Raw genomic sequence first — 24,213 nt, 5'->3', positions numbered from 1 at the left:
CTGATTAGTGTTATGAGCCTGTGAGCTCTGTGTCCAAATTGCCACGGTGATGCCAAAAGCATGTTTTCTGGCACAGCCGGGAGCAGCTCTTGCCAGGAGAGACGTGTGAAAGAGAGCAGTGATGATTGTGCATGCGTGCACACACACACACACACACAGACACACACACGCACACACACACTGTGCTCTTAGGACACGTCACCCGCACCACCAACCCACCAACCCCCCTCCACAGATACCCAGCGCTCTCTGTTCTCATGGAAACACCAGCAGATAGACTGGAAGAGCAGAGGAGGAGGAGTGTGTGTGTGTGTGTGTGTGAGAGAGAGAGAGAGAGAGAGAGAGAGAGAGAGAAAGAGATGGAGGGAGAGAAAGGGATGGAGGAGGAAGCAAGAGGGCCGGGTGTGGCAGACAGGCAGGCGAGGCAAACTGCCTCTCTTTCTCTCTCCCTCCCCCTTTTTTTCCCTCCCTGTGTACCCACATTTGCACACAGTCTGGTTTAATGAGCGGGCACAACGCATGCATTATCCCCACAACTACATTTATAACCATTACCGTACAGTGAGGCTTGCAGGCGCATGCTCATGCAAACACCCACACTCTGTATTTGTCTTTCATAATACACACTCACACACACACACACACACTGTGGTGTCAGAAGAGTCCCCACCCCCGCTCTGACACCGGCGCGTACCAGCAGATGCTACAGACACAATGAGGATGGAGGGAGGGATGGAGAACAGGAGCACAGACAGAGAGAGGGGTGGATGGAGGGAAGAGGAGGAGGACGAGTCTTGAGGGGTTCTGCTCCGCTATTCTTCTCTTTTACAGGATTATTCCACATCCAGTTCACTGAGGGGAAATCATTAACCTGCGCCGCTGAGCCACAGCCTTCCCGGTGGTCGCTGCTGCCACACAGGCACATCCAGCACCATTACTTGGCTGCACTACCTCATCACTATGTGTCATCATGTCCTCGAGCGGGCCGTATGACACAGACGCTGTAATAATGCAGGGTTTCTGCTGACTACGCGCGGTCTTTCTCAGCATTGCCCTGCTTTACTTCTACGCAGCTATGCACATTCAAACAGCTGCCAGATCGCAGTCCCCTGCTGGGTCACTTTACTGGAATAACTAGCAGATAAGTGACTCACTTCAGGGAAAAGGCTGACTTTGTCTGTCCAGGTACTACAAAGTTGTTCCTCTAAGAGACGATTCTCGGACACGCATGCCAAGGGGGCTCCAAATTTAAAAACAGGTGAAAAAGTGAGGGAAAAAGCTGAAAAAAATGAGTTTGTTTTAACTGATTACATGTTTTTTAGCAAAAGAAGGCAAAAATTTACTAGCTTTGCTTCGAATGTGAGTATTTGCTGGTTTTGTGTGAGTGCAGCTGATGTGGGTTTAATTAAACATTATATCAAGTTGAATATCTCACCTGAATATCAGACAAAACATTATGGGACATTATGGTGGGCACTGTTCATTAGATTTATCAACAATAGGTCAGCAGGTTAGTTGACAGTGAAAATAATTGCTGGTTGCAGCAACAGATGTCCACCTAACTGAACTCCAATGAGAGAATTTGGAGAGATGTGCTAGATAGACAGAGCTCTGCACCGCCATGATCAAAACAGCAAATGAGGGAATATCCCACTGCAGAGTTTGAAAGACTTGGAGAATCTTTGCCGAGGAGCACTGGAGCTGTTCTGGTGGCTCCTGCTGGCCCGGCACCTTCCCTTTGATACGCACGATCATGTATTGTGCTGTTATATCCCATTCACTGTGAGATTTTGATCCAATGGCATTCGCTCAATTTCAACAAATGCTATTCGCTGCACATTGCTGAAAAGGCTTGCAAATCATATCCCCAGCGTGGGGCCACAAGTCCTTTAAGCGAGAAATAAAAACAGCAACACAATCTTATAACAAAAGACTGGGTTTGTCTAAATGAAAAAGACAAATCCAAACACTGAAATCCCCGACAGCCAAATCAAGCTGAGGCCAAGGCTGATGGCTGAAGAAACGGAGAGAGAGAGTGTGTGTGGGTTGTTCTTTGAAAACAATTAATCTGCAATTGCAGCAGGCCGGCCAGCAGTTGACTGCAAACTGACCCAGTGGCTGCTCCTTATCTTGACATCTTAGTATGCTAATCTGTGTCCAGTTCTTTGATTGTCCTGTTAAGCAGCTGAATCTGCTGCTGTAGCAACCACAGAGATCAATAATGTCACGCTGTCTTGTCACACTGTTATCGAGAAGCTGCCAAGAGTTCTGACAACACTTTGCTGTCAGTTGTTGGTGTTTGCGAAGTCATTTTCGTGATTTCAGCGTGGTTCGGGCACCAAGTTTGCAATGTGTTATCGCTTTCCTATTTCAAATCTACCCACAAGACTTTGTCACATCGTCAGCTAACGCCAGGTTAAACAGAGCACGCTGTAAGTGTTGTATATCAAGTATCATGGCATGTGCCTTCATACAGGTGGCAAAATAACACCCCAGAGAATGGAGCTATGGTGCTGTTCAGATTACATTAGTTCACATTACTCGTTTGCTTAAAACTCAAATAGATGCTGGTGCATATATGAGACAACTCTATCCTTACATGGAAATCTCGCCTAGTGCGATGCATTCTGCTGCTTGTGGCATTGTACATCAACAAAGCAGCCTGTCCTTTCAGCCTGGCTGTGATGAAGCTCCTCATTTGCACTATGAAAGGTCACTGTATCTGTGAAAGACAATGAGATTCACATGCAATCTACCAACTGCAAGCTATCTTGAAGCGTTACGATAACAGCCGCATTTACTATACCCATCGCAATCAATTGACTGCCCCTTTGAGGATAGTGAAAACTGTGGTGCTTCGGCTCGTGTCCGGTTTTGTTAACAAGAAGACGAAACACTGTATAGTACGCTAACACAGGCAGTAAAAGCCACTGCACGCTCGCTGTGGAACATACCGTACCACACTACAATGGCATCAAGCTTAAAATATACAGTTTTTTAAACTGTTAAAGGTCATGTAAACTACACTGCTGGTGATTTATTCCTCCGCAGATGTGATGAATGTGAGACGAGGAGATGTATGCTTTAAATAACGCGCGATCTTCAAGGGGTTATGAGTAATCTTTAGTCAGTTTGGTGGGCAAATAATTGCAGGAGCATCAAAGGCTTTAAACACAGATCACGTTGTCTTGTAACTGCCTAACTGAAAATATTCCCCGTAGAAGTTAGCTCATTAGTGCCGAGATGAAACTGAAACAGCTACAGAACAAGTGCGAAAATGCTGACACAAAATACTAAGATTAGGTTGGTAAGTACCTGTTTTGAAAGTGCAAAGCTCAGAAGTCACAACTCTGTCTGGTGTCTAATGGCCGACAGTGTTGTGGTGTTGATGTCATGTTATAGAAAAAAAAACTGCTACCACAAGCGACCTTTTTGCGCTTCACGTTATTATTACCTGCAAATTGACCTGCACTCGTGTCTTTTCTCATGCTAGGTGATAGCCTACATGATGAGTGTTATTATGGCTAAGTACCAATGACCAGCAAGGGGGGAAAAAAAATCCTAAATGTCACACATAAGAAAATGATTCACTGTTGGGCAGATTTTATTGAGCATCATTGAAGAAGACTTAACAACCAATAAGCTCGAGTTTGATTAGATCAAATGTCAAAAGGAAGCATCCCAGCGAGGCCGTTGCTAAGCTGTGCATGCCTGGCCAGTTAAACACGGCAATGAAACATTTGCCAGTTGAGTGTAGAAGAACAGATAAATGGAATACTCCTCATGCGCTCAGTCCATCCATGAAGCTTTCATCTTATACAGCTTCAGTTATTGTGAAATGTTTAATATCTTAGATACATACAGTGGATTCAGCCCATTTCTCCATTTAAGTCAAGTATCTACTTTTCCCCCTCAAAACCCCCCAAATACCCCAGCTGCCTGGATCAATGCATCTTCACTGCACCCTCTTGTTCGTTAGCCATTGTGTGCAACACCAGCGTTGATGATCCTGAACCAAGTATTGGACTTCCTGTCCTGTCTGCATTGTTCACGCTAGACTTAATGCATTAAACTACAATTCAACCTAAGGCTGATTGTTAATCACTCCTGTATTAAGTCATCAGGAAGCAGATCAGCTGTGTCAGTGCATTGTTGTGGTTGCAGAAGCATTTGCGATACATCCATAGACACAAATAAGAGAAAAAAACACATGAACTAACATGTTTTGAACATTTAGTCAAGCCATAAACAACTTTAAAAATCACTTCTGTTGCTCCCATGCGCTCCTCTCTCCGTGTGATCTGAGACAGCAGAAAACAGTGACCCAGAGGATGAAAATCAAAGGTTTTCCCACCAGCCATTGCAAAATATAAGTGGACCAGGTGTCCACTTCTGAGCACGGACATGACTCCCACATCTGATGCAGCTGCACTCACACAATGTCACACAGGTGTTCCTCCATGAAAGACACACTTGTCTGTGTCAGGCAAAAGAAACGATAGTTTGTGTTTTACCCCGAACTTACTCCATAATTCTTAATCAATGACATTGTAAGGTGGCAACTTGCAGTCCAGTGCAGGTGGAGATACATGCACAGCTCTGTCATAACAAGTGCTGGTGCTTCCTTGGTGTTTACACTGTCAAGCTGGTGATTTCTGTTCTCGTGCTTGTAGGGTTGTATCTTAATATGCTGCTACCTACCTCAGGATTATGCTCACTTATGAGTGCGCTCTCTGGACATGAATATCCTGTGGCCGGGGTGCAGCTTGGTGTAGATTCAGCCATTGTTTGGTGGGTCTGGCTTCCTCTGGATGCTGCTGTTCAGGAGAGTTATGTATTTCACTGTTAGGATTTGGATTCACATTTCCTGTATACCAAGATTTCCTCCTGCTAACAAAGCCCGACAGCTGAAATAAATTTGGATAAATAAGGCAAATCTCCAGCGTTTCAACTTGGGGAGGATTGGGACCTCCTCTCTGCGAAACCCAATGCAAGAATTTAGGCTGATAAAGCAAATGTTTCACAAAAAGTCTGGCTTATTGGAGCGTTTAGACAAAGAAATGCTAAGTAGGTCTACACTGGAATTGCAAATCTCTACATGTTACAGACATCGTTTAGCAGTAACGGTTTTCATATTCCTTCAGTTTGGGGACTGCAAAATCTGAATGACCCCCTCTCCACCAACAGTCCAGGCAGTCAGATGCATATTTTCGCTCTTCAATCAATTTTTAATTTTTTTTTCTGCCTGACATGAGTAAGCTGTTGCCATGGTAGTTCAGATGAAGCAGGAATGATAATTGTTCCACCATAGCAGTGTGTGAATTATTAAAACCTAGAGGGCATGAATGAGCTGAATGAGAAATAGAGAAGAAATGAGACAGAATGAGGACTTATTGTTTTGTGTGTGTTTCATTGGTGGGTTTTTATTAGGTCTTCTTATGCATCTCGAGTCCCACAACTGCGTATACATGAAACAGATGCTGCAACAATTTTGTGAGTGAAACTCTGAGGCTCCAGCCTGTCCTCTGAGTTTTTAAAGGAATATTCAACAACATCCATGAATAGTGCAACAGACCAAACAAAGAGCAGAGAGCAGAGGAGAAAATGGTGACTGTATGCGATCAGCTTTTCCAACACATTACCTCTGTTTGCTGACAAAGATGCATCTGTTTAATGAAAAAAATATTATTAACTCTCTGGGAGCATCTTTTTACAAGGTCACGCCCCTCTCCAAAAAAGTCTAAATAACCTACTCTTACTTTTTTTGGGGGAAAAAATTTGCAAAAAAAATTAAATCAAGAAACGCTGCACATCCAAAACCAAAACTCCATCCTGCGTTATTACATGAAATAATCACATCCAAACTCACACTTCCCCGAAATATACTGGAGTAAGGTGACAGACACACAGACACACAGACAACAATGTTGTTGTTGAAATCATGATGATGATGGTAGTAATCTACAGACAATGACAATATAGAAACTCTACTGTACACAAAACATACTGTATAAATAGTACTTGGTGGTCATAGAAGACACTTGAAATCAAACCATTTATTTTCTGTCCAGGTATTAAGGATGTAACACATTTTACAGCCGCTCTGACACACACAATAAATTAGACAAAACGAATGGATCTCCTTCACAATAAGAAAGCAACACATATAAATCATCAAGATATAAAAATACACATAGTGCTCATCGGCTGGTAACAGAATGATACCGGCTGCTTACCTCTATAGACAGAATAAACAAATCATATCTCATCAAGACTGCAAGCTCTAAAACTCTGGAAGTAAGACCTCTGCTGTTTCACAGCTCACTTGTCTTGGGAAATTTAGGAGCTTGTAGGCAAAAAGGTGATTCATCTTATTGACACATTTAGTGTAAATATAATGTTCAAGATGCATAATTCAGGTTGGTCCAAGACAAAAATACAAGTATTATTCCAAAGGGGTCACCACAAAAAAGTAAACATCACCAAAGTGACTGTGGAAGTGGTTGACTGTGGCAAAGAAGGTGAGAATCCAGCATTCATTTCCATTCAGTGCCTCCCATGTGTAAGGCACCAGCAGCTCTACAGGCTGCAGTTACGTCTCCCAACCAGCAGGGTTCTCTAGCACTGAGACTCAGCATAGTCCTCGTGCAAAGGAGGTCTCTGTTTTAGGTTGTGATACTCGTCTTCATCCTCTGACTCCTGGACAGACCAGAAAACAAGCCAGTGAGATGCAGATAGACAGACCGATCGACAGACAGACAGACAGACAGACGGATATACAGTAGACCCAGATACAAAACAACTACATCGGAAAAATCAATATTTTAATAAACCCTCAAGTCCTGTTGTCAGACATAGAGATCATGTAAAATTCAACGTGAAACAGATCTGGCAGACATGTCTCATTAAGTTATTTATGGGTTGGAAGAAAAGTGTGATATAATGAAATGTTGTGTACCGTACCATCAGATATAGGTCACAGCATGAAGTCCTCTTTACTTTGTCCCCTGGTGGGTGGATGCCATACTCCTCTCTGATGAATGCACAATGGACAGTGAAGATGGTGAGTAACAACAATAATCAAGCTTACAATTACCTGGAAAAAGCCTGCTTGCAACACTTTGACACTGTACTTACATGCTGTGAACATAGGCTCATTATTTTTGATTGACCCAAACCTGGAAAACCAGCTACAAGTAGCATCATCATCTCCATCACTGCCATCTGACAAGAGATGCCTCGCCAAAGAGAAGCAGTTCCTGCCATCGCAGAGTTTAATGTGATATATGTGTTCAATAATTTAGTATGACCCTCGAAGGATGTTATAAAAATTAAAATGGCCCTTAATAGGAAAGAAGCTCCTCACCCCTGCATTAAAAGAACATTTCAACGTCTTGGGAAATACACTCGCTCACTCTCTTGCAGAGAGTTCGATGAGAAGATTGATACCACGCTCATGTTCCTCCATATTAAGCTGGAGCTAGCGGCCAGTTAGCATAGCTTAGCACAAAGACTGGAAAAGCTAGCCCGGACCTCTATGAGCGACAAACTCTGCTTTCCAGTCACTGTAAATCTGAAAAGGACCATTTGTGGTTTCACAAGATGTTTCTTGACTCTTTCTGCAAGCCAAGCTAAAAGGCTGCTGGCTCCACCTTTGTATTTCAATAATGACAAACAAATCCTCATATTTAACTCTTGACAAGAACACAAATGAGCATATTTTCCAATATGAAAAATGTGTTTTTTCCTGCTGTAGGAAGATAGTTGGGTGCAGTTTGCAGTATACAGGGTCATCTCATTGTGGTTTTGACAACTCCAAGTACAGAGAACAACGAAGAAAAGAAGAAAAAGCTGCAGGTAAATCTGCAGATTACATTATAACCACATAAAGGTACGAATAACTAAAAACAAAAACAAAGGGCCTTAATTAACTTGGGTCTGTTTAATATATATTACAGAGCAGCACTGGCTTGTTTAAGATTTATTTTCCTGTACTGCATCAGCCTAGAGAGCAAATAGCAGCTCCTGTGTGACTTCAAATCACAGGGAGTAACACTGCAGCACAATAAACCAGTCTGTAGATCAGCTAATTGCAGACTTTAGAGCCGGGCTCCTCGCTGATTCATAGTACCTTTCCAACAAGCGCACCAACTGAAATCAACCTTCAAGTCAAACTCAAATTCTTGTTCAACCGTCATCAAGTTTGCAACCCAGAAGCGCATTTATAACCATCAAAGCCTGCAATGACTATCATTACCCCCCGGAGACCCACAGCAGTGATTGGTTGAATAAATCCACTCACCCTTCTGTGACCTCTATGGGCGATCTGTAGGACTTCGATTGGCTGCGCAGTTTCTTGGGACAGAGCATCCGTCCAATCAGAATGAGGGTGATGACAGCAGAGGGGAGGAGGACGAAAGCGAGGAGGACCGCAACATCTGAGAAGCGAACGCTTGGTGCTGGGGAGGAGGATGTGAGGTCATCAGACACACATTAGCAAGCTGTTTATGACCACACATACACATGACGCCACACGCACTCACAGAAGCTTAAATTACACAGACACATACACAATATACAGCACATGCAGCAGTGCTGTATGTGTCACTCTGTGCCGGTTAGCAGTAAATAATCACTTCTTACTGACAACCACTAAACTAAGATCAAACTAACAACAGATCAGAAAGAAAATTACTTAATTCAACATTTTGGGAAATATATGCATTCTAGCTTTCTTGCTGGGAGCTAGATGAAAACATTGATACCTCTCTGACATTATGTACAGTAAATATGGAGTGGTAGATGTTTTTATAGAACTTAGTCGAAGACGTTAACATCAGAGATTTAATCTGTTGAACTGGTGTAATGTCACACACCTCTTAAACTGAACGCCAAAGTGAAGATCGTACAAGCATTACAACTACAATATCGCCTATCTCAATTAAAGGGGAAATCTAGCAAGAGTTAAAGGATAACTTTCGTTTTTTACAACCTGGACTTTATTTGTTGCTTTAATTACGACCATTTAGACACCCAGACAACTTTGTTGGCATTTGGAGTCGTTTTGAAGAAATTAGCCCCAGAGGAGCGGCGCGTATATCCGTATAATGCGAGTTATCGGGGCACCCGTGCGCAGCCTCTATAAACGCATAATCTGCGGCGAACTCGTTCATATTCCAAATAATTCCATATTTTGTTATGATATGCTGGTGCTATTCCCCTCTGAGCCCGTGGTGGCATGTTATCAACATTCGGCGTCTCTAGACAACTACTTCTGACGTGGATGACGTCATTTTCGAGCGCCGCACGCTGAGAGCAGCCAGCCACAACACGGCTAACTCTGCGGCGGTCGGCTAGTTTAGCTGTAGTTCGCGACTGTTATTTTTCACAAAATGGATGAATATTCTTCCGACTCTGAGGTGGTGGACGATGACTTTGTTTACGATGGACGTCCTTACCATTTTGAGCTAGAGTACACGGACGAGGAGCTCGTTGAAAGGAGCGCGCGGCGCTCGAAAATGACGTCATCCACGTCAGAAGTAGTTGTCTAGAGACACTGGATGTTGATAACATGCCACCATGGGCTCAGAGGGGAATAGCACCAGCATATCATAACAAAATATTGGAATATGAACGAGTTTCGCCGCAGATTATGCGTTTATAGAGGCTACGCACGGGTGCCCCGATAACTCGCATTATAAGGATATACACGCTGCTCCTCTGGGGCTAATTTCTTCAAAACGACTCCAAATGCCAACAAAGTTGTCGGGGTGTCTAAATGGTCGTAATTAATGCTACAAATAAAGTCCAGGTTGTAAAAAACGAAAGTTATCCTTTAATAGCTTAAGTTAGCTATTGAAAAGTCTATCGAGGAGCTCACATCTTCCATCATCTTTCTCTCTGCTGACATAAAAGACAGAAGTACGACGCAACACACCATTAATAGAGGCAGCAAAGCCGAAGAAAATCTAGTCTCTGGAAAACAAAGTTTTGGAGTTGAGTTCCAGGATATAAAGAGAAGTTTCAGGAAACGACGATTCACTTCACAGAAACATTCAGCCAAAGCACAATTCTGCGATGCTATCCTTCAGTTCTCTATGAGGCGTTTCTGTGATATGGTCTGGAAGATGTCCAAACGCTTTGAATAGCTGAAGCGAAGAAATCTCCCCTTCAAGGAGGATCTTACTCCAGAGGATAACAAAAACCAGAACCGAGAGTGGCCAGTAACTCGACCGGCGCATCAGGAGACGATCACCTGCTTTGTCAGAGGGAGAGTATTTGTGGATATCAAGGGGATACGCTGACTGAGCGGACGCTCGCATTCAGCTCGGAGGATAAGTTCAGCTGTCAGGTTACAGTGACAGTCGCTCTGTTAAATAACAGCTCCAAAGGCATCATTTCCTTGTCTGAAAAATTTCGATGGAGACTTTTGTCCGACCAGGACTTGTGGATGTCACATGGAAATCAGCGCTCAGCAGGAACACTGACTCAGTTCGGTGGGAGGATCATCCTCACTCAAGCTGACCCATACTACATTCTTCTGATTACTTTTACAGATTTTTCTAGTTGGTCAAGTTTAATGCTTCAGAAAACAAGGAGCTGTTTGGAACTTTAAACACCGGTGTGAAGCATTTTCTGAATTCAAGATATTTTGGGTGGATAATTCAATGTTTCTGTACGTGATGACATGGAGACGACCAAGCAGATTGTGACTGAATAAAAACATGAGAGAGGCTTAATAGATATAACCCAACTCTTAAGGATTTACCTGGCAAAATAAGTCTGGCTCTTTATGGGTTAGATTTTTAGTTGATCTCTGAATCCTTATCCAACTCACAGTGTAAAGCTGAAATTATCCTGACACTTCTGACAGACCATAAAGCCACTCTATTGGTTTTGAAATATGTCATCGAATAGAATAAATAAAGGGACTCCTGCTTAGTGGAAACTCAATAATTCACTCTTACTTCGTGAACCTCTACATTTTATTAGCAAAAATAAGATAACTGAGTACCTGGAAATAGGCCTGTGGGAAATACTGGGAGCTTTTAACATTTGAGTTATGGAAACTTTTTATTGAAACTGGTGCAAATATTAAGAAAGAGGCAAATATTTTTGATTGCTGAATTAATTTCCTTATCTCATGTTGCCTCAATAAACGTCTGAGATCCAAAGAACACGATTACAAACACTGTAGCTGAAACTAGATCATTCATATATTAGCATGGCCAAAGGAGAGTTTATAGGCTCAAAGTGGATCAAAGATGGAGAACACAACTCCAGTTATTTCTTCAAGTCAGACAAACAAAGGCAGAACAAAAATGGCAGAACAAGACTTTCCCCAACCGGTACAGTCGTTGACATTCTTAAAATTGGTGCGAATCATTACAAAACTCTTCTTAGGATGATGTTAGAACAATTGGAGATGCTAACAAAACAATATGTGATATTTTTAAATCACAACTGTAGAAATTAAGGACGCTATTAAGAAACTTAAATCGAGCTGGAATAGATGGGTTGACTTTTCTTGAATGTTTTCAGCAAAGCTGAAAGCAAAGAGTATCAACAATGAAGAACTCCCTCCTTCACTGTGCCAAGGTTTAATTACGCTAATCCCAAAGCCCCAGAAAGATATGTTAATGTTGGATAATTGGCATCTCATCTCATTGCTAAACACTGATTATAAAGTCATTGCATTATGTCTAGCTAGTAAATTAAAGAAAGTCCTAGATTACATTATTGATGAATCCCAAAATGGCTTTATGTCTGGTAGATACATAATTGATAATATAAGACTCAGCCTTGATGTCTGAGACTATTCAGATTCATTCTGTTTCGAGTTTTTGGCTCTACAGAGCATCAATTTATGTGTAAAGCGCTGTATTTGTTTGGCTTTGGAGAACATTTTGAAAAATCAATGTCCACCTTATATGCTCTTGGGACTAGTTTGATTTAATTGCCCAATGGAAATCAGCCACGCAAATTCTAGCCAATCACATTTTTGAAAAGTATCTTAAAAGGTATTTTGATAACAGGAAAAATAATCAGCTAGTGGATGATCAAATACAGTGGATGATGTTCGGGATAGATCTCAAATGGCTTTCAGTGATTTAGAAATGTCAGGGATTCCTGTGAAATTCAAAATTGAATACCTTGACGTTATCATCGATAAAGACCAAAATTCAAGAATGTGTGAAACATGTAATCCACAGAGCGAGTTGCATCTTTGAGTAAGAGCGGCAATCAGCCTCCCCTCTCCTTGCTGCTACCGCTGACCTTGGAAAATCAGTTCAGTGTATTTCCAAAAATGTGAAATGTCTTTAAAGAATCCATGTCATCATTTATTTTACAGCCGTTCAATGATTCTTAGTCTGGTGACAGCTTTAAACTCAAAAACATTCTGACCTGTCAAAAGAAGCTAACTTAGATCTGACGCCTTACTACATCCCCGCCTCTGCCTACAGTCTCCTGACAGAGGAGGCGGGCTAATGTGTGTGAGCCAATGTAGCTGAAATGACAGATTTAAACATAAGCAGATGTTTGGATTAGGCTGCTATCTGAGAAAAAATGTGTCTGGATGTGGAAATTTAAACTTCTTCTTCTCCGCCCTTCTCTGCGTGTACACAATGTGTAATTAATTGAGAGAAAAAGCAAACCCAGACAGCGGAGGTGAAATCGGGACATGCACTTTTAAAATCATACATGTTTGAGAGGATGAATATGGATATACGCATCAGGATGGGGTCATCAGCATCCAGCTATGACTACCCTTATGTCGCATACGTTCTCTTACTGAAACAGGCCCTGCTCAGTTATTTTTGCAGGCGTGTGTGTGCACCCTCTTACCCTTTGGCGTGACAGTGAGTACAGTGTGTGAAGTCGGGGACCCGTGGACATCAGGGGGGTTTCTGACTGAGCATGTGTAGGTCCCATTATCGTTCAACGTGGCGTTGATCAGAGAGATGGAGGCGTCGCCGCGCGCTGGGGTTCCCTGCCACCGGATACGACCAGCAAATTGACCATCAAGCGGAGGGAACGCCCGTGAGGAGAAGTGGAAAAACTGGAGGGAGAGGAGAGAGGGTAAAAAAAAATATGTTATTCTATGCAACAGATGGGTGTGGTCGAATAGAGAGAGCCATGAACAAGGGTTTGTTACTTGGAGGAAGGAGAAAAAACACAAAACACACAGTTTCAGTGACTAACAGGACTGGATATGTGAGAAGGAAAGAAAAAGGAAATGTTGATGTACAATGATGGACTGTGCATTTCTTATCCACTGTGTGTCACCAGGACAGCAACGCCTACATAAACTCAATGATCAGTTGTCTTATTCACAGAGCATATATAACCCTGATTCCAAAAAGGCTGGGACATTGCATAAATAAAACAAAATGCAATAAGAATCATCATTTCTGCATCCAACTCATCATTTTTCTGCCTAAGGGAAAAGTGTGTGGAGCAACAGGTGGTGGGACAGATGGCGGTGGGACTTTTTCTTTTGGCAATATTGTCAAGAGCAGAGTGAAGAGGGCTGCCTGTTCAATCTTGGAAATATGAATAAAGATCTCATCAAGGACAAGGCAAAGAAATGCACGTGTGTGCATGAGCGTTGCAGAGGGAGAATATCTGAAAAAACTGACCACCTAAGTTTGTTTTCAGTGACAAACTCCATCTTCGTCATTACTCCCACGTCAAGCCGACCCAGACCTCTCCAAAGCACGGCATCCAGAGTTTGAGTGTGTTTTGTGTGTGTGTGTGTGTGTGGGCGGAGAAGGGGGGATGGAAATATGGAAATACTACAGGATATGCTTTTTACAGAGTCAACTAAGAGTGTGGATTTTGTGTTTTAATGAGTTTTATGACGCTCTGGTTAGTCATCAGCAACCACAGATGTGAGCACAACAAAACTCTGAAGGTAAAAACACATGAACAGAAACAGGAAAATGACAAGTGGCTTGATGGAGGGGTCCATGCTTTTATTTTTTTCCCTGTTGGTCTTAGACACTGTTGGTATATCTTTTGCGGTTGTTTAAGATTAGATTAAATTTTATTACTCCCACAGTGGGAAATTACATTGTTACAGCAAAGAGCAAAGGACAGACATAGAAAGATCAACAAGACAATAAAAAAGGATCCAGAATAAAAATCAACTATATATATAAATGTGTGCGTGTACAAGAGTATATAATGTACCTCTGTTCCCTTTCTATACATCTTATGTTCATCAAAACTAAAAGAAAACATGTGACGACGTAAGTGAAAGACAGGGTTCAGGGAGACCTGAGGGTTCCCAGGGTTCAGGGAACCCTTATACACTGGTATGAATGGACATTTGCACTGTTAGATTCTCTTAATGTTTCATTGTTTAGATTGCACAGTTACTTAGATTGTACAGATTTTATTTAGATTGTACAGTTTTTATTTATCGCTTTTTAATATATGTCCTGTCACAAAAGGTTGAAGAGTAACACAATTTCGATTCTCTGTTTGTCCTGTACATACTGCAGAATTGACAATAAAGCTGACTTTGACTTTGATTTGCATCTGGACTGCAGAACTTACAGTCTGCCCAACATATTGCGAGACACACTAACAATACAGTAAGACTTCGTACAGTACAGTGAGAATGAAAAGATACAAGTTCAGCTGATCAGAAAAGAAAGTGTTACATTACGATAAATCAATTCAATTAGTAAATCGTGACGTAATATGAGCAGCTGGTCATTACTGTTCTGGTCTACGTCTTGCACTGAGCTGGTTGAAAAATCAAGAGGCTTTTAGATTATTTGAAGGATAAGATCAGAGCTGCATGGCCTTCATCTATACTCTCAAAAGCACAGCAGAAGGGAGTTATTGATTTCTTCTTAAAACAACATGGATGTTTTTGCATCCAGCCAATCCATGCAGCTCCTCTCATATCAGACCTAAAGGGTCCTATTTTCACCGTGCAATTGCAACAACAAGCGCAAAGTCACACGTCTCAGACTCACAGACTGCGTGGGTGTCTCCAAGCGAACCTGCTATTTTGGTTCAGGTACGTGCAGCAGCTCAAAGTGCAAACGGGCCGGGTGGAGGTGGATATAGATCGGAGGGTGCAGTGATTATAAATTCACTGTAGTAAACTCAGTGGAAGTCTGGGTGTGAAACACCACCAAGACGGGCAGAAGGTCAGGAAAACGATCGAAGCGCTGCCTGCAGTGGTCGCTGCCCTGCCACTGAACCAGGACCCAGAGTGTTCTAAAAAGGCACAAAGCAGCTGAGTCTCTTTGAGATATCATCCTAATTCTAAAAAAAAAAATATTCGAGTGGCTCCTTGCAAATAAATCCCTCTGATACGTTTTCATAATGAACACTGTGTTTTTCTGTATTTTCTCACAGAAAACCAGATGACACAGAAGAGTGAACATCTCTTTCAATGCAAAGCCCCGTGTTACACTCTTTTCTCCGATTCTTCTTTGCCCTATATTCAAGCTCTCTCAAGTCTCATGCAAATAAGTGCAGGCAATAAATAATTTCAATTTCGGTTAATATTAATAAAGATCCAAAATGAAATTGAAATCGTAAGCTTCATTTCACCAATTTACCAGAAAGATCCCTGCAAACTGAACAGAAAAAATGTAGAATTTGTGATATATATATAGTACGTAGGTATCTAAAATATGAAATACATGCACTGTGAAAACAAAATAAATAGAATACATAAAACTTTGGAAAGCAGCTTTCCATCTTAACAATGTGTAAAGTCTGTGACCTGTGCTTGTATAATCAGGCCTTCACGTGGTTAAACAGTATACAGGATGTAGGTGTAACAACGTGCGCATGAACAGTGCAGCCTAAATCAAGATCAGGCAAAAACGTATGCCCCGAGAGTATATTTACTGCCTAACGGGTTACTCTTAAGCAAAAGTGTCAACAAGGATAACTGTGTATGCATGTTCAATAAACTGAGGCAAACAAAAAAAGGCAAACACAGAATCACCTGAACAATCACTGCACTGATACAGCTTTATGGTTTTACAAGTGTGCCTACCAGCTGCATTTTTCTGAGAGGCAGACAGATGTAAACCCTCCCTGCATTCATCCAATGGCTGATCGTCTGAGGACTTGGCAGAGCTAGAAATCACTGACCGCACAAGTCTGTCTCAGTCTGGAAACAGACGTTCAACCCAATGATCCTTTCAAACTCGTGAGAAAAGCTGCAACACAGCCAAGAGAGCTGGATTGTTTTCCCCATGGGGGCACCTATTCCACAAATCCAACTGATAATTTAGACAAAAGCTTCTGCCGACTTGTCAAACGTAAAACCGGTGCCTAACTGAAGCTTTAGATCATCATAATAGATTTATTTTTAGAATTATTCAGCAGAATTCAATTGCCAAATCCTCCAATTACCATCACCTCCCACTGATATTTGATTGAACATTCAGCCTCTCTTCTCCAATCTGCAAAATTAATTCTCATCAGGACTGAGGTAATTATGCAAGCCACTGAAGCACTGCAGCAATTCAGATTGACACTAAAGCTTTGGCTGCAAAATCATATTTTCTGATGGAGCTTTTCACATGCTTATTCATGGTCTTTCCCAGTGTGATATACGACCAGGGACACACAGGCCAATAAAGCAGCCAAAACTGCTAATGAAATTGGATGGAAAGTAAATGAAGACTTAGAAATAGAAATTAGAAACTTCCAGACTCGGTTCCATCTATAGGCCGTATCAAGAAACTGCCACACATAATTCATCTGCGATAAAGAGAGCAAACTCGTAGGGCTGGGTCGAAAGAAATACGAGCACCGGTGTGGCTTTTCTAAGGGAGCAGAGGACACGCCTAATACCTGCCTGGCTTTGTGAGGTAATACCAGGCTATCTGCTGACTGACACACTCGTGAATACACACACTAACACCCACCACGTTCTTGTTCTCCTCCTCTCCCTGCACACTTTGAGACCAGACAATCTCAATGACTAAACCAACAGCACTCCATATCAGCAGAGCCACAACGCATTAGCCTCCACTTAACTCTGAGTGCTCCTATAGGAAATGATAGCATATAGGGTTGCAGCTACCACACTATGGATTCCCATGGTCCAAATGCAATTACATACAACCACACTTGATGGGTATCTTCAAGTACAAATGGAACTGCTTAAATTATGTGGTGGATTTTTAGTGGACTGGTCACTGAAACTGAACCCGGAGTGTGCGGGGCTTGAGGACTGAGTGCAGTTATGGGTGGGGATGGATACATCTGAACGCATTTCTAACAAGACCACGAAGGCACCACACAGGAAGGGGTATTACAGCGGCCGACCAGCCGGGGTTTCCTGCAGAGGCCTCCGAAAGCTGGTCAAAAATGCAAAATAAAGCATCCACATATTCAAACAAGTCATGTTTTTCTACAGAGTGAGCAAACGGCAGTCACACACCTGAAGCTGTGTGAGGTCTTAAAATTATCTTCAAATTCTTCAGATCTTCAGATAAAATGGAAACAACTCGTCGCCTGAAGTTCCATACATATTATATCATTTAAAACGCGTTAGGGCTGCGATTAACAATGGTTTCTTTTCTCGGTTAATCGACCAATCCTCCTCTATAAAATGTCAGAAAATATATGTTCACCCTCACAAGTTTTAACTAGTTGTACTGTTTAAGTGATTAAGGACCATCTCGATTAACCTTTATGACTTCAGTCCAAAGTCAAGGACCAGTGCATTAAATGCTAATTTAAAGAGATACAAGGACATTTAAAAGTAAAGGCGTATTATGTAAGCATGCTTTATGTCTTGTTATCAGTGGTAAGTGGTATTTTGTCATATAGTTAATCATTATCTTCCCTTGTGCCCCATGTTATGTTTAGTCGGTATTCTTCCTACTCTGTGTAACTTAAGGTTTAAGAAGAAAATGTACATATTTAAGGAACAAAGTAATAACTGGGCAAATCATCAATGTCTTATCTTATGTATTTAACAATGTATTTTTTTGGTATAATTTGTCGCCTCTGCTTTTCATCAATGTAACATATGTATATGTGTTATATCGTGGAGAGTGGTTTGCCCACATGTTCTTGATACAAGCTACATTTTTAATGTACAGCAACTGAAACATGCATGTTCATTTTCACAGCCGCTGCACCTGTATCTATAACACAGCCTTGTTCTCACAGTAATTCTGATAAATGCATACTCACTGTCTGTGGCGGCCCTCCACTCTGGGGCCTGTAAGACCAGTCAACAGTCATCTTACTGGTCGGCCTACTGCTGGAACTGAAAGTGCAGGACAATGTGACGGTATCCCATCTGGAGGCATGGAGCTCGGCTGGAGTAGTCACGGTGATGGAGGAGACTAGGGAAGGGGCTGCAGGGGAAACGGTAGAAAGGAGGAGGAAGAAAAAAGATGGTGGCAGAGTTGCAAAGGACAGGGATGAAAGAGAAAAGGGAGTGGAAAGGAAACAGACAAAGAGAAAGGAGGACACATTGTAAGTGACATTTTACTCTGTTGTTGCAAGCAAAAGAGGAAATATACACTCCCTGATTGCATCTACAGCTATTCTCACACTGTGGTGACAGGCATGAAAGCAACAGCACAGCAAACCCCTTCAGGTAAACAATGAAACTTTCTCAGCAGCCTCTCTTGTTGTATTTCACTTGCTATACATCTGTCTGACAGGGGCCTGGACTGCTGGTAGAGCTATGTCCCTGTGTCTCCGGATGTTGTCTCATTGTTACAGCGTCCGCAACAAACGACTGTACCCGCGAACAAGCGCTGACTGCTGACAGCCTCTTTGAGAGAGAACCTTAAAATATTCAACACAGCGGAGCCATTAATAAGCCCTTTTTATTAATGAATGTTGGGTTCAGTTGATTTCAATATTGACTCTGGAGAGATGTAGAAGCCAAGCGTGCAGCTGGTCTAGGACAATGTCCACAACCAGCAAGATAAGTCAGATAACACAGGAGCCTATAGCCGTGTTAGCAGCTCTGTGAGGCAGCGCTGTGATGCTAACATCAGTGTGTTAACATGCTCACATTGACAATGCTGACATGCTGATGTTTAGCAGACAACGTTTCCCAGGCTCAGCATCTTAGTTTAGCGCGTTGGCACGCTAACATTTGCCAGTTCGTAGTAAGCAAAGCTCATGTTGATGGGAACGGGAACGCCATCAGCTTTGCAAGGATTTGTCATAAACCGAAAGAACTGGATCAATTTCAAAAGTGAACTGATGGTAACACTAGATAAAATGCTAGTGGCTCACAAAAGTCAGTAGAATTTATCCTCATGGGACCTTCAATATCCATAACGATTATCACAGTAATCCAACCAATAATTGGCATCATATTTCACTCAAAACCAAAGAAGTCCACCTCGTGGCAGCATTAGTGGAAAAGCCAGTGGATCACCAATTCCATCTGGATCATCCTCTGGGAACAATGAGCATCTGTAGAAAAAGTATTGGAAAGACTATTGTGTCGATCCATCTTGTGAACATCAGCTTATTTCATTCATAAGTGAATGCTGAGACCTGCTGGTGGAGGATCACCGAAGTCATTCGAATCAATCCTCTCAAAACCTTTAATATCTGAGCGAACTGCACAGCAATCCATCCAATAATGGTCCATTTTTCAGTCTGGACCAAAGTGGTGGGCTCACTAAGGCTGCCACCCAAGGAGCCAAACCATTAGCTAAAAACAAAAAGGGATCATCATAATACATCACTGGAAAACTGCTTCTATTTGCATGCCGGCACCTCATTAGAGACACAGGCACACTGTGGTTTTCTGAGGCATAAATGAAACAGTCCTCCAGTTCAAAGCCGAGGCCTCAAAACCGCCTTCGGCCCAACTATCAGCTGGAATATCCGACCAACACCACTGGTTCCATCTCAGGCGACGAAAATCTTGATAAGGACAGAGTTTATCTTACAACAAAGAGTGTAAGCGATAAAGTATCATCCGATCAGCGGGATTCATCTACAAAGACCTCGGGGTGAGCGAGCCGACAACATGGGCAAGGCTGTCTCTTCGTAAAAGTGGAAATCGGGCAGAGGAGCCTTGAAATCTGAACTGCTCTTGAACCTGAAGACAAGATGGTAATTGGTGGCGGGATAGGAAAAGCTGGCGGCTCGTGATATCGTGACAGTTTCCTCGCTGTTCCGACATGATTCTGGCAGCATCAGTACGTCCTGGTGGACACATAAAGACACCATGATGACACTGATCTGCTCCCACAGCTTCACTGCCTGAGCAACACACATGCTGCATATGACTCCCGTTTTTATGTCTTCAATCACAGACGCTTTCAGAGAGAGGCAAACATCTGCCCACAGTTCACAGCCATGTTTGTAATGGACCTGGCAAAGAGTCAGTGCTCTTAACTGACTGCATACCAGCTGTCAGGCTCCCTCTGAGGCTGCACCAGCGCGGGCCTGTCCTGGTGTGGACTGCTCCGGCGTCCACGACGGCGGCGAGCTGGCACAAAATTCAACAATTAGGCCTAAACTGACAATTGTATACGACTTCAAATGGAGGTGGAGTTAGCCACATATTGTGGATAATGTCTGCTTGTACTCTGTATGCTGTCTGCTGAAGTGCACAAGCTGGTAGCACCGTGTCTCCGTGAAGGAGGGGTGTTGATTAAACGCAGGGCCGTCATGGCGGCTGACAGAACTGTGGGACTTCTTCGCCTTTCTTTACGTGGACTTGTGTGTGTCGTGAGCGTGGAAATAAAACGTGGACTACGAGAAGGAAATTAAATGAACAGGAAAAGTCAAACTGCACGGACTGGTATCGAAACGTCTCGTCCAAACACATGTAAACTCTGCGGGACATGAAGCGCGGCTCCGGCCTGTTTACTCACCGAGAAGTCCGAGCCAGCACAGCAGCGACGCGGCGTTCAGCCCGCGGTCCCCCCGGCGCTGTCCGCGCATTTTAACCGGAGAAAACGGCTTCACTCGCGTAACGTTAAAAGGAAAAAAAAAAACGGAAAAAAAGTTGCGTCAAGGTTTCGGTAAAATTCCGTCCATGGTCCGTTCAGCCATGAGTCAGTCTCTCCGTTGCGCAGGTCGACTATCCTACCTGACAAACAGGTGTATCAGGAAGTGGAGCTGTGGGGTCAGTGAGCGTGAAGCAACAGCAGTGAGCCTCAGTGAAGTGGAACAACACGACGAAAGATAAAAATAAATTTAAATCAATCAATATTTATATCAAACAACTGTCTTCAGTCTTAGTGACTGAACAGTGTGTTTGTAATCTGCCTTCTTGTGCGCCACAACTACTTTAATATCCCACTTTTAGACAGATCTGCACAGGAAAAAGACTCTGTTGTGTCCCGATTAGCTCCCTTTGTGAAAAATAACGTTTACATCTCAGCCAAATGTCACTGGACCAACAGGTAATATGTGTGTGTGAGTCCTAAAGGAGCCCCCCCCCCCCCAAAAAAAAAAAAAAATGTGATTGAAATTTTCAAGAGTTTTATATTCGGTGCTCACATAATAATAATAATGAATGCTGATAGTGATGATGATTATAATAGGAGAGCAGCTCTTTTCAGAATAAAGGGGCAAATCTTTTTTTAAACTTCCAGATAACGATGTTGATCGTGAGCGTGAGACTCATGATCAAAATGTAACCACAGAAAAGTGTAACACCGTCTCTTTGCACATCTCCATCCCCTCACATGACCCCTCTCTGCGGAGGCCCGAGGACCGGTCCCTGCCTTATCTCCCCAGACAGCTCCTGTATAAAACCACAGATGCTCTTGTGGGACTCCCGTGCTATTTCTAGACAGATTTCTCCACTATCCCTGTCCCCAATCTCCTGTCTTTACTGTTGTAATTATCTCTAATGGGAGAAGATGTTTGTTTTTTTTAGCCTTTGCTAGTTCAGCTTCACTCTGTTGCAAGGCTTTATCTCTCCACTACATGATTATGCAGGGTCCTTTTGAAGTTTATTTATGCCTTTATTTGGTCCAGATTGTCAGTTCCATCCTTAGATCCATCTGGTCTGCCAGGAGCGTTTCCTCTGTTCTGACAACAGAGATGCTGTAGTCCGGTTGCATAACCTCATTTCATTTCATGACACATCAGAGGATATCAAATGAGAGCAGCATCCTCTATTACTCAGGGCCTTTCTCCCTCAAATACAATGTGGATGTAAAAGCTGTACGCCACGATCTGATTCAGTGTTTGACAGATTTACAGCATACATACAGTAGCTGGATCATTTATTTGGAGTGAGATACACAACGGCGAGGTGCCATTTAGGATTTGGAAGAAAAATACATGTTGTAAGCAAACAATCCCCTGTGTGCACTGAAAAATGCTAATTGTGTAGAAAAAACAAATTTGATGTAGAGTTATGGAGTTTCTGGGAAATGCTTATTCCTCGTGTTAAACATTGCACCGCAACTTGATTAAAATGAAAAAGCAGCCGTGCCTGGAGGCTTTCGAATACAGGACTGTAAAAAAAGTAGGGTTGTGGTACAATAAATAGAAATTTCTCCATGTGGTTCACTGTAAAACTAACTACTCATTTACAACAGACCATGTGAAATTTATTCCTGTGGGAAGGGTCCAAGACAGTGAGATTCAGGTATGATAAAGATGAAATTTGGGTGAAATTAAGCCTCTGAAAGCAGTGTTTTATCAATGTTTACCTTTTGGCAGATCCCGCCATTCTTCAAAGACAGACCGGGCAGGTGCATGTACTCAGCACATCTGGCTCCTGCTCTTACCTGGCTGCACTTTGTGTTTATGTTCGCCTCCTTGCAAAATCCACATTCACTGTAATGCTCTCCCTCTCTGATCAGAGGTGAAGATGGAGAGCGTCAGGCACAGACGTGCTCCTGCCTGCCTCCGTTCCTAAGTGTTTTGTTTGTGATGGACGTGTCAACAATATTGTGTAACCGCTCCCACACTTGGGCAGGGATGTCGCCTCATTTCTTGAACAGGTGCTGAGTTAGGGGTCTTGTCTTACCAGGCAGCATTCACAACTTCTGCTGCGTTCCACGGGTTTGAGTTGTGTTCACTATACTATATAATCTGCTTGAGTTTGATAGGGGCTCCCCATCCTCTGTTGGAAAATAAAGTGTTATGCCTCTTACCTGGGTGCTTTCACACACACACACCATTACATTGTGATATGTATTGTGTGTGAATACAAGGGCTCTCTGTCTGGTTACAGTAGTGTGGTCTCAGTTTCATCTGAAATCCTCTCAGTCACAATGAAGGCTCTCCGCACTTACTCGCTCTCTGGCGACTCTGGTAAACAAGAGGCCTGTTCTTCTGTTGTCAACACTGGAGGGGACTAATAAAGGTGATTTAAATTGTTGGGGCCAGACGGTGTATGTAACCATTATCCTTCAGTCAAAAACGTGAGAGTCCTTCAGCCTTTTCATCCGCTTTTATGCACTGAATAGCTGATGAAAAGTTGTATCTGATGAACTCCAGTACACTCAGAGTATTTTATAGGTTTCATATACAGAGAAAGTTTTCTCAGGGCTGTGGCAAACAAGTATGACAGCATTAATTATTAGCTTCAATGGCTGTAGGAGGCCCTCGTCAATACAATGCACTGCACTGAAGCAATGACTCTCAGAACAGAGTAAATGGACTGACTGTCATGTTTGAGGGCTTATGGGTGCTTATGTGTGCTGGGACAATTCAAAAGTCACCAGTATAAGTCACAGCGCAACATTCAGCCATGTAAATGCATACCAGTGAGGTGATTTGCTTTTTCCGAAACCTGCTCGGCCAAGCCCATGTTTTGTCTGTATTAGTGTGTGTGTGCCCACACAAGGGAGTTTGTGCAAGTGTGTATGTGTGTGAAGGAATTTAGTGCTCTTCCACATTACTGTGCCAGGTACAACCCATCCTGAGGTTTGGAATGCGGACTAAAGAGAGAGGGATAAAGCAAACCAAGCAAGAGAGGGAGAGAAAGACAGATACAATTCCCTCTTTGGTAAAGACTGCACACATTTCCCTTCCTTTATCAAACAAAGCCCACAAATTCTTCACAGAAGCGATTTCCGTGAATTGCTTAGCGAATGAGTCATTAAGAAGGAGCAGGCTGAGAGCACCTTTCCCAGAAGTTTGCTTCACATTACCTGCTATCGTCATGTAGATGCAACAGAGAGGCATGTCATTTATTACCCTTCTTTCCCTCAATATGCTTTTCTACATTACGCCTTTTGGCAACCGCCAGTGAACGTGTGTGAA

At 42.7% G+C, this 24,213-nt stretch overlaps 1 protein-coding gene across 1 annotated transcript; it reads right to left on the bottom strand.

Moving 5' to 3' along the window:
• Positions 1–5,409: 5,409 nt before the first annotated feature.
• Positions 5,410–20,988, bottom strand: mpzl3 (myelin protein zero-like 3). The gene is made up of 6 exons (XM_041941443.1): positions 20,856–20,988; positions 18,190–18,356; positions 12,847–13,060; positions 8,303–8,459; positions 6,964–7,033; positions 5,410–6,699 (listed from the first exon to the last, which is right to left on the bottom strand). Exons 1-6 carry the CDS (start codon positions 20,923–20,925, stop codon positions 6,619–6,621), a joined length of 759 nt encoding a protein of 252 aa, XP_041797377.1. The 5' UTR covers positions 20,926–20,988; the 3' UTR covers positions 5,410–6,618.
• Between the last annotated feature and the right edge of the window lie 3,225 nt (positions 20,989–24,213).

The sequence above is a fragment of the Chelmon rostratus genome, chromosome 7 (genome assembly GCF_017976325.1).
Source record: "Chelmon rostratus isolate fCheRos1 chromosome 7, fCheRos1.pri, whole genome shotgun sequence".
NCBI classification, from domain to species: Eukaryota; Metazoa; Chordata; class Actinopteri; order Chaetodontiformes; family Chaetodontidae; genus Chelmon; species Chelmon rostratus.
This window is presented reverse-complemented; position numbering and strand designations above follow the sequence as displayed.

What these genes read in the sequence shown, in the direction of transcription:
- mpzl3 (XM_041941443.1), bottom strand. Translation starts at nt 20,925, where the DNA reads ATGCGCGGACAGCGCCGGGGGGACCGCGGGCTGAACGCCGCGTCGCTG. An exon ending in ACTCACTGTCACGCCAAAGG is followed by an intron (nt 8,460 to 12,846) that starts GTAAGAGGGTGC and finishes CCTCCTCCCCAG; the next exon opens with CACCAAGCGTTCGCTTCTCA. An exon ending in GCTGTGACCTATATCTGATG is followed by an intron (nt 6,700 to 6,963) that starts GTACGGTACACA and finishes TGGTCTGTCCAG; the next exon opens with GAGTCAGAGGATGAAGACGA.